Source organism: Cydia strobilella, chromosome 4 (genome assembly GCF_947568885.1).
Source record: "Cydia strobilella chromosome 4, ilCydStro3.1, whole genome shotgun sequence".
In the NCBI taxonomy this organism is placed as follows: domain Eukaryota; kingdom Metazoa; phylum Arthropoda; class Insecta; order Lepidoptera; family Tortricidae; genus Cydia; species Cydia strobilella.
The window spans coordinates 19,017,681-19,034,532 of record NC_086044.1 but is presented as its reverse complement, the minus strand read 5'-3'; the positions used below and the strand labels follow the sequence as shown (position 1 = coordinate 19,034,532).

The 16,852-nt window shown below is 36.5% G+C and overlaps 1 protein-coding gene across 4 annotated transcripts in view; it reads left to right on the top strand.

Moving 5' to 3' along the window:
• The window catches only part of LOC134740814 (dual specificity calcium/calmodulin-dependent 3',5'-cyclic nucleotide phosphodiesterase 1-like), a 541,857-nt gene that overhangs the window by 478,524 nt on the left and 46,481 nt on the right, over nt 1-16,852 (top strand). For 3 of the 4 annotated variants that reach the window (XM_063673435.1, XM_063673437.1, XM_063673438.1), the window contains exons 2-4: nt 4,454-4,540; nt 10,713-10,869; nt 16,706-16,819. In XM_063673435.1, the coding sequence (XP_063529505.1) occupies nt 4,454-4,540; nt 10,713-10,869; nt 16,706-16,819 (358 nt within the window). The remainder of the gene's footprint in view (nt 1-4,453; nt 4,541-10,712; nt 10,870-16,705; nt 16,820-16,852) is intronic. The other variant, XM_063673439.1, reaches the window with a different exon arrangement.

The following is a 16,852-nucleotide window of genomic DNA, read 5'->3' as shown; positions in this document are numbered from 1 at the left end:
GGTCAAGCAAATCTTGTCTTTAGAAAAAAAGTTATCGTCCCATAGAAAATTTGAATTTCGCGCCTTTTTCTACTGACAAGATTTGCTTGACCAATGAATTCAATAATCGATACTTTTCCCAAATAAAGGAACCCCAAGTGTAAAAAACTGGGTGCATACAACTTACTCAAAAATATATCCCATTGTTCTTAATTCGCTGACATAAGAGCTTGGGACATATTTTTGAGTATGATGAATGCAGCCATATTTAAGACACTTGATACTGTACCAGTCATTAAATTTTTCCCCCAAATTTGTGTCTGCTTCTTAAAATAAGGCTAAAAAATAAGTGCATTCCCATTGCCATGGAGGTTTTGGGATTATACTGAGCAACTTTGCAAAGCAAAATCGCGAAAAAAACATTTACCCTCCCATAGCAAAATGGACCAGCCAAAATGTATGGCCAGCCAATTTTTTTTTCGCGATTTCGGGGTTGATCCCACACTAAAAATTGCTCAGTATAATCCCAAAACCACCCTGGCAACGGGAATGCGCTTATTTTTTAGCCACCGTGTATATACAGTACGTATACATACATGTCATGCGCACTATAATGATTTCCATAGTAACAGCGTGGCTATACTTTGTGCCAGTGTGCAAATTGCTCATTGTTAGTTTGTGACAATGTCACAAATTCTTTCCAATATAAAAATTCAATCATGTTCTCTGTACATCCATTCAATTCTTTTATATGAAATATTGTTTTCCCAATTCTGATATGAAATGTATCAGATCAAACCGGCAACGTCGGAGGCAGGCAATTTGTTTCGTGTCGGTGGTCCAATGTTTCAATAAAATTGGGTTTCGGTTTCCCAGTCTGAAACTATACGTATAGTTGGTCAAGCAAATCTTGTCAGTAGAAAAAGGCGGCAAATTTAAAAAATGTAGGGACGAAAGGATATCGGCCCATAGAAAACTTGAATTTCGCGCCTTTTTCTACTTACAAAATTTGCTTGACCAACTATATCTAAAGACATTTTGAGCACCTAGCCCGCTTGGCAAATTTTATTTATTTTATTATTTCAAAATAGTTGTCCAGCATAATAGTATGAAATATACAATGTCACTGCAAAACTACAAACAAATTAAAAACAAAAACAGGTAAACTAATAATATTATGTACAATTACCACCCTAAGATACAACTTCTGCTTTTGAAATAGAAATTTCCTCAGGTTCCGAAAATAGTGGTATCAAACCAATGGGCCCAATTTGACTTCAGAATTTGCTATAGTTTTGATCTTGTTTTGATACGACCGAAGGGAAAATGAGTTTATGACTGGTCTAATTTCTTATATTATTTGCTTCATACATAAGTTCGAACGAGCTATGACTAGAAACCACTATTAGGAAGGAATTATTTTTTAGGGTTCCGTACCGAAAGGGTAAAAACGGGACCCTATAACTAAGACTCCTCTGTCCGTCTGTCTGTCTGTCTGTCCGTCTGTCCGTCCGTCTGTCTCATGAACCGTGATAGCTAGACAGTTGAAATTTTCACTGATGATATATTTCTGTGGCGCTATAACAACCAATACTAAAAAGTACGGAATCCTCGGTGGGCGAGTCCGACTTGCACTTGTCCGCTTTTTACTATTTAATTGTTTTTATATTTTAAAACACAAAAAATTAAAATTAAAAACATTATAGCGCATAGCGCACTGCCATCTCGCTCACGCTTACGCTCAGTGAGAGCGAGAGAAACACGAACTTACTACACCTTAACTTTAAATGTTCTCGTTATTGTTCATTGTTTCCGTTTTAAGTGTTGGCATTATGAAGGTACCTAATGCTGGAAGTTCTGCCTTTTACAGTTTGTAGCAGACTAAGTTTGCAACTTGTTTCACGATATATGAATAGTGCTACATAATGAAAGGCATTAAAATACGAGTGTGGGCATTAAAAAACGAACGAAACGAGTTTCATAAAAGGATCACACGACACACGAGTATTTTAATGCCTAATTATGTACACTGCTATATCTACATCCATATCATAACCTTCCTATAATATGTTCAGAAACGATAAGCTAACGGCCTATATTAACAAACCTGTATTAATCGTAATTCGGCCAAGTCATTATACGTATTAAAAATTAAAGATATCTAATATTGATGCGGTTTTGACACCCCCTGGCACTGACTAAAATAACCGACGTGGTATCACATTACATCTCTAAACTTTTTTGTAGTAGAAGTATTGCGTTGCGAGACTGGCATCTTTTTACATGTAATGTTTTTGATGGGATTCAATTTGTCCTAATTTAAATATTGCTACTATGTACCTAAAAGTTTTATTATCTGATTTAAATAGTTTTTTTTCGTAAACTGTGAAAAAAACTTTTTTGTTGACTTACCAAAGAGATTTTTGAGAATTGAATTAAATAACTTTTCAAAACGAATATTAATAATTTATTATCCTTATAAAAATGTTACAATGTCAACATTCCATGAATTTCAAAGGGATGTAACTTTTTAAGTATCTCTTAGCCTGACTGTGTTTGATTCAAGTTTCAAGGGCCAAGATCCATGTCAATGAGTATCGTCAAAAGACTTACGCCCTTGTTATTACATATCAGAGTTCAAGATTCTACCCTAAAGCAACCCAACGGATCACAAAGTTTGCCATTATTTAGATCTTGAATATTAAAAAGTTCTATAGATCATCGCGCACAGATGTAATTTGAGTCTAATGTGAAATATCAAACAGTTGAAATTCCTCATAAATCTTAATCGTTGACAATACCTACCATAAGTTTGGGACTTCGAAGTTTTCACACTTGAGATTTGGGTACAGAACAGAGTACATATTGAGTATGTTCGCATTTGGTAAATGTGGTTTAGCCCGTCATGTATGTACAGTGTATGTATTGTATGTATGTATTCTCCATGCAAATTCGAACCTCACTGTATCACATTATGATTTCTGATATGGCGTTATCAGATTAATGATTAATTTATGTTTAACAATAAAAACATAAAAGTTCCTACGCATTCTGGTCTACTTAAATTAAGAGCCCATTAACGTGCTTACTAGCGTCACTGCTAGATAATTGTAATTATTTAAAATTAACGATAGATATTCAAACAAGGGGGCCGCTACGTACTGTATTTTGTATTTAGGTATCTTTTGAATACATTATAAAAGTTTTTACAGTTGCTGGATTCGTCGATCTATAAACTCAAAACTAAAACGGCCGTTTAAACTTTGGACGCATAGATTGACGAATCCAGCAACGTAAAAACTATTATATTGTATTCAAAAGGTACCTAAATACAAAATACAGTACGTAGCGAAGCAAATATCAGGAGCTCGAAAACAATACAAAAGGTAATCACGGTCCATATCCCGGTCAACATGACGTAAGTCTAGTGAAATTAGCCGTGAATCATTCAAAACTGTTAATAATCATCATGTAAAAATTTATAAAATTCTAAAACCATTCTGTAGGATAATGATGATTTATGGTGAGCCGTTTTCATTACGCTTTGGTGTATTTGAACTAAAATGGCACGTGTATGTTGCTCCTACGATATGCGATATTATGTTTGCTCCCAGGAAACTTTAGATTCAACAGAGAATGTTTAATAGTTTTAAGACGATAGTAGTTTGTCCACGCTACTCCATCATATTTTAAACGTAGTCCTCATTTTTCCTCTGGATTAGTGGATATTGACATTAAGAAAAACATAATTTGATGTATATTATTACACACAGCTTTGTTACACTTTTTTATTATTATTATAAGTGTTAGGAGTAAAAAACAAATACTATTTATACAATTTTTTAAAGATTCTTATAATAATAATCAGTAATCTAAAAAACACGAACCCCTTGATAATATACATCAAATTATGTAAACTTGTCCAACCGAGAATTTTTTATATGATAATTCCAGAGGAAACTCGTCTCAAGAGCATTGTTTTATAGAATGAAATTTAAACCAAATGGTGGATATCAATTAATCTACTGTTTTATGCCTATATTAGTATAGGCAGCTGTTCCACTGCCGACGATCAGCGAATGATTATTTACCGGCTCTTAGAATAAATCTCGCAGGCAGTGCGAACAGTCAGCGATCAACTATACGCATATATATTTATAATAAATACGTTAATTCTAGGGTGTATATAGAAGGGCAAAGACTTATTTTGCCACCTATTTTGTAATAAACATAACAACTATCATCACAACCCACCTCAATCCTCCTGAGACGCCTCGTACAATTTTTTGTACACATTCCACAATCTATAGGTATATTGAACTTTTATTGTTTAACTAGAGGTTCCAAATTCAAATACAAAACAACTGCCCCTGGATCTCAGGAGGCTATAATACTCCTGAAGATTTTTACCTATACTTCCCACACCCAATTCAATATGTACCCTATGTTAATATCCATATGGTTGGTGTTGCAGTGGCGAGTCCGCCGGGCAGCGCGGGCGCGCCGCGGGAGGAGGCGCCGCGCCCCCCTCCGCCTCCCGCACCGCGCAACGGCACCCCTAGTAAGCACGGTCTTTTAGGAACAGGTGGTTATCATGATGTTTGTTGTCAAAATTTGTCAGCAATAGGTAAAAAAAATATCAAAAAAAAATTCAAGTACTTGACCACAATCGCAACTAATATGAGGTCGAGAATGAGCAGCTCTCTCTCTCTCTCTCTCTCTCTCTCTCTCTCTGTCTATATCTCTCTCTCGATTTAAAAGTATTCAAATTATACCTGGAAATAGGTACTTACTTTGCATATAATTTTTAGGATTAAAATGCGACTACGAGGCAAATTTACGCTGGACATACAAGTTCTACAAAAAGTATTCCACAAAAAGGTCTACTTTGTCGGCTAGCTTTCTCTCTCTCTCTCTCTTTCTCTTTCTCTTTTTCTCTCTCTCTCTATCTCTCTCTCTCTATCTCTCTCTATCTAGGAATAGAGATTAGATTCAAATTATAGCTGTGAACAGGTTTGCTCTAATTCTACTAAACAATATTAGATTTTTGACTTTTAAACATAGAGACGGTGACCTAGCGCTATTCTATCTATTGTTTGCGTAGAATTTTTGAGAGATTAGATACAGTCAGTTAGTTAAAACTACGAGGCAAATGAAATTAATCTGTACATACAAATTCTACTTGTCGACCTGAATTTCAAAAATAATGAAAGCCTTAGTGTCCATATTCTACAGATTTTTCGGATCACCGCAGAAACCTTTGTAAATTTGTAGACCGTCAGAAAAAAATCAAAAGACAAAATCATGATAACCACCTCTACGTGCACGTTATATTGCCGCATTCCTCCTCTGATCTTGCACTTTTGCATTCGCAAGTTATAATTTGTACCAACCTTATAATTTCGTGTATTGTTTATATTGTTTCAATTGTGAATTATATGTTATTTAAGTTCTATGGCAGATTTTGATGTTTTGATGGGAGTGAATAAAATTAAACATATTTTTCATGGAGACTATATAAAGGAGCCAAATCTCTATGTATGAAAAGTGTCCATCAAAAAACAGTAATTAGGCGGCGCCACCATACACCGAAATACTACCAAAAACAACCTACGTAATTTGGTCGCGTAATTTGTTGCCTTATATGGTTCATGTTATACTCATGTCCCAGAGCCTAACTAGCGCCACCGGAGAGATTAGGAACTATTATTTAAAGCTGAAAGCGGTCACTTTTGCAACAATTCTGCCATAAGAGATTGGCATCCTTTCAATACCATCCATAATATTTTTATCATTGAATGTTTGATGTCCAAAAACATTGTCTTGACCTGAACTGTCCTTTAAAGGGATGGAATATTTAAATTATTAGTCAAACGATACAATAATGAGTTCAAATAATGTACAAATAAGAAGTTAAATATATCAAAGATTATAAAAAAAAGAGATGTATAATTAACCTAAATATAACCTCTTCGATGGAACACGTAAACCTTTTTTTTTTAAACAATTCATCATAACACGAGACGACGAAGCCTTTTTTCAATCCCATCAAGATGTTTAAAATCTAACAATACCTTGTTTGACTATGCTTCACCTTAGCATGGCCATTTTTAAATGATCAATGTTGTCGTCGTCTACATTGTTGCAGCAATAGGGGGTATTACTGCAATGTTCTGCCACCAGAGTGCAGCACTAGCCCCTTTAGTAAACCATAGAGTAACTTATACATACTGTACAGGTTTTTGACAAGTTTTCAGAGATAATAAAACATGACATTGGTGCATCAAGGCGGTTTGTTTACAGAGGACCTACCGGGAAACGCGAATCCGAAATTTCGCTATCTGCCTCTTTATCGCTCGAATATGCAAGTGACAGAGATGTTAGGTAACGAAATTTCGATTTTCTTGTTTCGCGATAGACCCTCAGATTGTGGTAGTGGCGCCCCTACGCAGAGTTTTGCGTAATATTCCCTATTGCAGCACTTTCTCAGTCGTTTATTGGCATGTTGATATTTTTTTTTGTAACTTTGCTGTTAAAGAGTGGCACTTGTTCTTCAAATACTTGATACTATTTGTTTTTTTTTATGAAATAGGAGGCAAACGAGCAGACGGATCACCTGATGGTAAGCGATTACCGCCGCCCATGGACACCCGCAACACCAGAGGGGTTGTAAGTGCGTTGCCGGCCTTTAAAATGGGAATACGCTCTTTTCTTAAAGGTTTGAAGGCCATATCGGTCCGGAAATACCGCAAGCGACAGTTCATTCTACAGTTTAGCTGTGCGAGGCAGGAAGTTTCTAGAGAAACGCACAGTTGAGGACTGTCAACCATCTGATGTTTGAATACCGCTAGGGATGACGAATATGCCTTATATTATAACTACTTTTATTTTATTACTATTTTTTATTTTTGTTTTGACAAGATACCTACGTCTGCAATTTGCTATATGATATGGGACACCGAACATGGGTGACTTTGTAATCCAAGATGACCGATTCTTTCACACAATAATACAAACATGTACATACTGTCTATTTTATTATATGCGTTCTATGATATGAGTTTATTTGCTTTGCAAACATAGATGGTTTAACGTAGATGTAACTGCACAAAAGATCCCTATGGGTCGAAGTGTATCCGTAAGGGCCCGCGAAACTATAAGATAAGATAAGATAAGATAAGATAACGTAGATGTGTTATATTATCGGTAGTCAAGTATAAAGAAAGCAAGTAAATCTAAACATTAATTATTTATAGACTATTATTGTTTACATTGTATTTATGCAATTCCGTGCGTCGCATATTTATGTTGCACAGTAACGTATAGTCACTGGTAATATGTTAATTTAGGCATATAGTACACCTCCCTTGTAAGTTACTCTTCACCCCCACAAAGGAAGAAAAAAAAATGTGACACACGCAGTTGCATTTACATTTTTTTTTTTACTAATTATAATTGAATATAATAATTACTAGTTATTACTTACATTCAAAATACATCTTAGTGTTATTTTTATGAGTTATGTACACCTGATCGTTTTTTAATATCTTAACGTTTGGTGACATATCTTCTATGACCTTGTTTCTATGTTGACATTGGTTTACTTACTAGCATATTCCACGCTTATTCAGTAGGTCTTATATATAAAAATCTTTACATTTTACATACGTCGATCTCGCCTCAAAGTGCAGTTACAATATGCTACTGCGGTAAAACCAATAGCAACAAGTTTCACAGAATTCCCAGGTACGATTTTTTTTTGTCAAATATCAACTTATGTGCCATCCTTGTACTCACTTCTAAGTTACATTTACTTCTCACAACATTGAATTGTGGTATGTGTAGAGAGAGGGCCAATAGAGAGTACTCTCTCCAGGCGGGTGTTATGCCTGGGGACCGAAGTCCACTGAGAGTTAGTCAGAAGCAGTATATATAGTAAGTGACATTTGAAACTTCGTAACCGCGATGTAGGCTTCTAGCTAATTGCGTTCTAGCTCCCTAACGCCATCTGTTAGATGACGTCGACAGTGGCAGCTAGAGGAGACGCCACAGAATAAATAAAATCAGGTTTTACAATATTAGTACATTATACGTCAGTGACCAAACTAGGCTGAGCCTGTATCTTAGCCATCTGCGAGTAAGGTTTACAATTGACAGTGAATATTTAACAGAAAAGAAAACAGTCACTAGAAGTATTAAGAGAAGTAGAAAAACAAACCTCAAAAATCCACATCCCTCTAAAAACTGCAAAACTCTTCGGATTAATTGTGCAATTATTTTCCCCAGCATAATCCAATCTCGAAAATAAACAATCAAGGCCTTTATCTGCCGAGAGACAAAGGTACATTTTAACCGCGGGCTTTTGGCTAGCAGAGATAATAATTTTGACAAGCTCTAAAAAGGGTCCAGAAGCAAAACTGCCTAGGAACAGCATAAATACTTTACGAATATTGTTATTAGCTAACCTGTTACGTAGAATAAGTAATTTCTGACGTAGGGTTACACATGTTCAAGAAGTCCGCTCATAGTACATTACATCTTCAATCTCAATAGCAAAATCACTACTTATAAGCTTGATACATATTAATTGACCGAGCAATAGCGAATGTCTCCGTTTCAGTTTGGGCAAAAATGTATTCGTATGTCCGAATGTTCTCTTCAGGCCGCATTTTTCTACCGATTCTCGTGAAATTTTGTGAGCAGGTTCGATAATTATAATAAATAATTTATATATAATCATTTTGTCGATTATTTTTTTGGATTTGTTTTTCAATATGGCGGATCGCGAGGAACACACACACACATCACAGAGTCACTAATTATTTCAGTCATGTGATAATGTTCCAGTGTTATCTGTCTGCTTAATTGAAATCTAGCATATTCATAAATTTTGTGGGCAATTATCTCGAAGAGCAGCTTTTTGGAATCTGTACTGCAGCGTTAAGCAACATTATAATTTATGTTACTACGATTATTATATGAACTGTAACGTAACGAACGGTCAAACATTTATCTCTAATTCACAAATCAATCATAAATCGGCATTTTTTACATTCTATTCATTTAAAGAATACTTAAACGTTCTGTCCGTAGCCGATCCGCAAAGAAAATGAATAGAGTACACGGCTTCCCACCCGATTGAAGCAAGAGCGTCAATAACACAGTGTACATTTCCACTTATCAAATCATTTTCAAACTTATGTCTGTGTAACAAGATTCCAATTTGTATAGATACTCTCAAGTGGACCGTACAAGAACGTCAATAGAAAGTAAACGAGTAGCAATCTGCAACGGACGCAAAAAGGCAAGTGTCGTGCTCAAAGAGTGAATAGCGGGCCGGCCTGAATGGGTATAGTGGGGATTGAAAGCTGCATCGATGGACTATTCAGGAAGCCTATTCGGTTTTTACGAATTGGTGTTGTTTTGATCTCTTTTAATATCTATAGCGGTGCATCTCGCTCGAACAATATCAATGCGAGCGCTATTCGAGTGATGCTAAAAGGTGATCTAAATTAACACACTTTATAAAGTTTGAATGCCTCCTAAAATAGGTACTATTCAGTAAAATGTTTCAAAAACTTTGTTCAATGATGGAATGTACCTAGGTGTTAAGATTAGAATTACCTACTGTTCTTTTGGGTATTAATTTTATGGTTCTGTATACCTAAAGCAAGAATGTTTTTTAATTTTTAAGTATCTTCCGTCATCCTCCCTATTTTGAATTCAATTATTTTATATCCAATTTGGGTTATTTAGTTTTACACTTTATCGACGATGATGCCAACAGCGTCTCATGTATTAGGAGTTGTACTACATTTCTATAGAGATTTTTACGAACACTTTACGAAACGTACGATGTCAACCAGGATTCAATTCAATTAAAGTAGGATTTTCCGACAAATATTTATTACTCGTTTTTGTAGCGACATATTTTATTAATGAAACTATAGAACTAGTAATAAGAAAGATATAACTATAATCAGGTTTTTGTTTTATTTTGCGACGAGACCTGTATTGCTAAAATAGCACGTATTTTTTACACCACCTCTTTTCTCATAACTATTGAAATTTATTTTGACGTATAAATATTAGTCGTTCACAAATCGCATGTTGCACGAAACAGAGGTAACAATAAAAGCAAACAGCTTTTAAAATCGCAAGCAGAATACATATTTTCCTTTGCCTTATCGTTTGTAGCTTTAGTACAGTTTTACACTTATTTCCTGCAATTTATCAATATTTTATGTTTGTTGCAAACTTTATTTATGAACAAAGTTAATCCCATAATGTAGTGGTATCTAAGCCGTTACCTATATTTACCTGACGCCTTACTGTTTTCTAAATTATGCTTATTTTAACTGGGGAGCTTTAACGTAGGTGTACCTACGCTAGCTAAGCAACCGAAACCGAAGGTCGGTTTTGCTCTTGTTTTGCCCAAAACCGAACCTTCGATTGAACGCTACCGCTATTCGGTCAGACGTTACCAAAAATTCAATATTGTAACTTTCGACGGGTTCTACAAATTCGGCAGTTTTTTTTGGCCGAAACATGATTTTTATGCCGTAACCTCCCAAAACCGACACTTCGGTCGAACACTAAAGATGTTAAAAATAATCGCGTCTCACAATTCTCGTAATATGATTTCAAATACCTAGCCTTTCCTTTAGCTAGCCAATAGCAAAAGAACTAATTTAAAAAACAGTTAGCTAACATTGTGCTCATTTTGTCAACAGAACAAGGTGGCCTCACGATAGTGCGGCGATCCTCAAGCCGCCACAAGAACGAAAGCTGTCCCACGCCCACTGACGAACAGTTAGACCAACTGAGTCTCGACACTGACCACTTGCCCGCCGTCGACACGCCTGACGCATGCGACAAGGCCGCACTTAGGTAAGCCCCTTCTCTTTCTTACTATTTATTGGCATTCGTATGGCAAAAATACAATCGTTCATATGATATAGGTAACGGGTACCGTCAACCGGGGTGAATAGGGATGGCCGGGGTGAATAGGGACGAAACTTGAAATGTGATTAACCTGACATTTATTTAAGAAATACCCACAACATTTTTATCATTCGATTGAAATTAATAGTAGAATTATTATGATACAATTTGTGTGGGTATTTCTTCAGAAACTGTCAAGTAAATCACATTTTAAGTTCACCTCAGCCATCTCTATTCACCCCGGTTGACTATCTATTATAGCAGTACGCCCAATTGCTGGATCCATTGGGTGACATTGTTTGTCTAGGGTGAAAAAGTCCAACCCCCTGGTATTTTGGCGTGGTATCTGGTGAGTGGGCATTCGCGTATAATATGGTCCATATTCTGCACCGCACCTCCGCATTCGCATGCTGGCGACTCTCTCCAGCCACATCTGTGCAGAAACTCTCAACTTCTACCCCAAGCCGTTCGTTAACAATTTAACTGGCACCAACTTCGTCTGGGTAGAGAGAAACCTGCAGTTTGGTGGGCAAGTTCTCGTTCCTTTCTTAGGTCCATTCTTTCTTACCAATGCACTTTCATACCTACTAACTAAACTACCTCACTCTCACCGACAAACAGACCAGCTGAGTCTCGACCATGAGCACTTTGGTATCGTCGACACGCCCGAGGCATGCGAGAATGCCGCACTTAGGTATGTCTATATCTTTCATCCTTGACGAGTGACAGCTGTCTTACTGCTAAAGTTCATGGTTAAGGAATAGAACGTCATCGCCTTTGTAGTAATAATTGTTTTTTTTTTTTGGTCAATAAAGTGTTTTAATACCTACCGTTCGGCTTCATCAACTGAGTCTCGACCATGAGCACTTTGTTGTCGTCGACTCACCTGACGCATGCGACAAGCCACTTAGGAACGGCAGTCCTTCTCGTTCTCATACTATATAAATTTCCCGCTCTTGACAACTCCGGCGCATTGCGGCAATGTCGCATTTAGATGCCTGTTCCTTTGTGATTTATGTATATTTTTTAAATGTAAACAGAAAGATACACAATTCCCACTCCTACGTTGATATTAAATCGTTGATATGAATTTAATAAAAACCCCGTTTACACTCCTACATAATATTATAGAAAAAAATCAGCAAGCCGTAAATGTCGCAAATCATACGTCAAAATATGATGGTGATGAAAAATTCCACGATATCGGTTTACATTTTCAGGCTGAATGGTGCCAGATATTTTATTTCCAAGCAATTGCTTCCAAGTCAATTATTCCGATTTATTTGATAGGAAGACGAGATGTTTCCGACTGGGGTGGTAACGTATTGGACGCTAAAAACTTTATGTTGAGGCTGTTAATAACTATTCAAATACACATCATCAATTACACAAACAAATAGCACAGTTAATAATTACCTGTTGCTAACCGCTTCGTGGAGTTGGAATGGAAGCCGGCTCCAATCGTGATGGGGCAAAGCCCCCGCTCTTGTTGGCACTAGAATTTAATGTTCCGAGTTTCCTGACACTTATAACACAAACAGAACCGTCACAGGTTTGTAAATATAGTATTTTTACTATAAAACCATTTTTATTGCACCGCGATAGCAAAAAGGTGCCGCCTGTGGTTTGTTTTCTGTAGCGACAGTTTCCCTTTTTAGCCACGGAGGGAACTAACCGGCGAGTGGCGTGACTGTCGCGCGGTTGGCGCAAGCACGGCATTTTCCCGCGCCATTTGAATTATGTAGCCGATAGACATGGGCCAAGGGCCTTACACTCTTTGATAGAGATAGATAGTCTTAATGCGATTCCTATGAGGAAAGAGAAAATAGTGCCATGCAATGTCCGGGTGGCATCATAGGTAGGAGACGATGGCGAAATACTGAAATTTGTAAGAATGAAAGAGAAAAAATCCTATGCTGCCCAAATTTTATATGAATATTCTTTCTCTTGCCCCCGAGGGTGCTTCAAATGTTGATAGTGCATACCGTTGAGAGTGCTTCAAATGTTGATGCTTTCGTTCAGTGCTATGTTTCTTTTGTATTACATGATTTGCACAATTTTTTGGTTATTTGGCTATTAAATCCTGAATCCTGTTTATTTTGGAAGTTTTCTTTTTGTGTATACTTTATTATCTAATATATCACATAAAGACGATTATCTATCCGCTCATCCAGTCCTTTCCCCGATAAATTATATCATTTAGTACTCAAATTGGACTAGTTGTATCTAGACACTAGTATATTGCCTGCGCACCGGCTTCCAATTATTATAAGTACTGTAATTCCCTTTCTCTCAATTACTCGGTAATTTCCTAACGATTCCTCAGACAAATTTACTGTGCCTAGTTAGTCGCTTCAGTAAAACATAATAGGACATTTTCACGAAAATTGCTTCCGTTATAAATTCACTGGAAATATTTTTGAATTCAATTTCTTCGTTGAGCTGTCGTATAAAGGCTCGTTTTGTTTCGTCGTAGTCAATCAGCTAAAGGTACTGTTTAAATTCAGACACCATCATTACTGCAGCGCGACATGACTGCCGCTGCCAACTACATTGCTATTGTTTTTGATATTTAAATTGTTGCAGTAATGTCGCGGCGCCTTACACATTTCTGTCTGATGAGCATGGATTCTGTAAGCGATATTCCAAATTTTCTAATCAGTAGGCCGAGAAAATGATTGACGCGACAGTATCTCGCCGCGAGATAGACTACCCGTCTTTTACTAACGGTATGAATTAAAGGGGGACGGGTAGTCTATGTCGCAGCAAGATACTGTCGCGTCAATCATTTTCTCGGCCAAAATAGTTCATACCAATCTCAATGTGATTTAACGGTATCCGCTTGCATCTAATGCAATTACTTGCATCATTCTATCCACGACTGATTGAAGTCATTATGTTAATGACATAATCGGCTCGCTTCAATTACAAATTAACCTAATAAACGGGATGATTATCAAACCCGAAAGATGATGATGAATCTAATAAAACGATAATTGAGGGTGATGAGATCTCAACGATAATGATGAGAGGATGGTTATCAAAACGATGTTACGAAATAACTACAATAAAAAAAAAACAAATTCTCCCCTAAAGATATTTTTAGAAAACTATGTTTCCATGTGAGCGTCCCCCATTATAGGTACGTGAAAGTCTGTATACAAGTCATCAATAGTAATTTAATAATAAAAGGGATTTCCTTTTATTGTAGGCGTCTCATATGCCAGAAATTCGTTCACGGCCAAGGCCGGCGTGGATTCTAATTAACCGCTGTCCAGAAAACAATAGGGCCAGCAAAGCGGCCCTTCGTGCATTCCAACTAGCGATGTGCTGTCGGGTATATTCCTGAATAAAGGGAATTTGAGAATTTAGATATTTACAGGCACTAATTTTTCTACCTATCTTCTTCATATATTAAACTAATTATGACGAAAAAAAAATGATGTAAGAAAAATCATTTGCCCATACAAAGCTAAATAAGCCGAGCCGAGCCGAGCCGAGCGAGATGAGATGATATTGATGTCAATTGTTGGTATCTCTGTTTGGCCCTATGGTTGACTGGTAGAGAATGCCATTTGGCATTAAGTCCGGCATTTGTACATTGTTGTATATATTTTGTGCAATAAAGTTTAAATAAATAATATGAGTTAAGTTGAGTAGTCGAGGTGAGTTGTTGAGTTGGTATGAGTTGAGTTTATATGAGTTGAGTTGAGTTGAGTCGAGTCGAGTCGATTGAGTTAAGATGATACATTTATTCGTGACAATCACAAACATGTTCCAAAGAGGATTTAATAAGATAGAGCGGTACTGTCATAGTAAATTTTGTAGCCACAGTGAATTCACTGCCATCTATCGACACACGTATAAACTAAAAATAAAAATATCTAAAAATGTATTTATATATGGATATTTTTTTTGCAATATTTGCAATGATTATTTTTATATTATTTTGACCCATTTTCTTTCACTGATATGCGTTAAAATTGTTAAATAATAAACGAAACCGTCAACGCCATCTATACGTGAGTAGGCCAAAGGTAGTGGCGCCATCTGATCGAGAATCAAATTTTCTTGATTTTCGATGCACGTTTTTTTTTCATTTTCGTTTTCATTTATTTACTGCAATCCATGGTACATATAGGTGTTATAATTATTTTAATTGTAACAGCATGGACCCTGAATAGGGTATAGCAAGAAAATCTTAATAACTAAATACTTAAAAATACTTTACAAAACTTAACATAACATAGATTTGATAAATTTTCTTAGACTGTATCCATCTATTACGGACTTATATCTATCTTTGCATGTACGAAGCTACGTAAACTACCCAAATTAATCAATTTAATAATTCCCCGGCTCACTTAGGGCATCTTCCCGAAAGCAGCTGTACCTACTCGTACATCACTAATTCCTCCAGATCGATTGAGTCCCGCAAATGAAAACGAATATCCAGTACGGATTGTTTTATTCTCTGTTTTATTGCTCTGGTTTTATTAGACAATTCAAGTTTAGTACCGTTTGCGGTTCTTTTTGAAGAAGGGATTTGACTCGATGGAATATCCCAGCGTTTACTATGTATGAGTCTTGTCTGGAATCGTATTATTGCTTTTTATGAAATATTCACAAAGAAAAGAGATGTAACAAATATCAACACACGATATCCGGATAGACTCGTGCTTCCAAAAATGCACACTGCAACGAGAGGTAGAAATTGTTACGCCATGTTCAATCATTTACCAGAATCTCTCAAAAAATTAAGGCACAAATTATTTACTTGGCTGGTACAAAAATGCTTTTTCAACACACTTGCTCAAAACGACGTTATTATTCCACCGATTTTTGGCTTATAATCCTAGATATTAAACACGCGTGCTCTTTCAGTGTATTGTTCCACTCGTGCTTTTTCATTATATTATCCGACTGAGTACTAAGGTAACTGATTGCTATTAATATGCATGGAAAGGGAGCCTTCTTTAATTGGTCAGACTGGCGGACAACGGCGCGCCCGACCGCCTGCGCGGTGCGCGGCCTGGCCGGCCCGCTCGGCTCGCCGCCCGCGGCCGGGGCGAGGGTCGGCCGGCAGTATGACAGATGCAACACACAATACTAACTGTTTTAACTATTAAAATTTGATTAATATTAAAGTTTCTTTTTTTTTCTCGCAAGTGTGTTGAAAAACGTCGTATGAAACGCGTGTGCATTGGTCATTACACACATCGGCTTTCTTATTGCGCGCTCGCTTACAGCTCGCGCGCACAATATCGCCTCGTGTGTAATGACCAACTTAGCAAACTTGTATCATAATGTACTATAGTACCACTGAATATTTTAATAATATGAGCATGTAACATAGGTTATTATAGCGAGTAAGCTAAAAATGCAAAATTTGCATGACTTATTTAAGTCTATATGGACCTGTATATTAGCATAAGATCTGTAAGTGCAATCTATTGCAAATAAAGGTTTATAATTTATGATTTAATTTATAACTACAGTCATTGTGAGGCAGGGTAACCTATAGTTGGTCAAACCAAATTGTCAGTAAACAAGAACAAAAAAAACTATACTCATCCTTTTCTTTTGAGTGCTAGTACTAGTGTGAACAAAGATAGTACGACATATTAAGTCACATTTACAATCGGGTCTATCGCGAATTTTTTTTTCTTTACCTTTATTTACCGACATTTCGACACAGGTTCCACTGGTAGTGGAAAATTTCAGAATCACTTTATAAACCTAACCGAATTTTACTAACTTCTTGTATTTTCTTTGTCCACAGATTACGCTATCTCCTTAGACAATTAAATAGAGGCGAAATATCAGCAGAAACACTACAAAAAAACCTACAGTATGCAGCCAGAGTGCTCGAAGCAGTATACATAGATGAAACCAAGTACGTATAACTTCACCTTTTTCCTTTTAATTA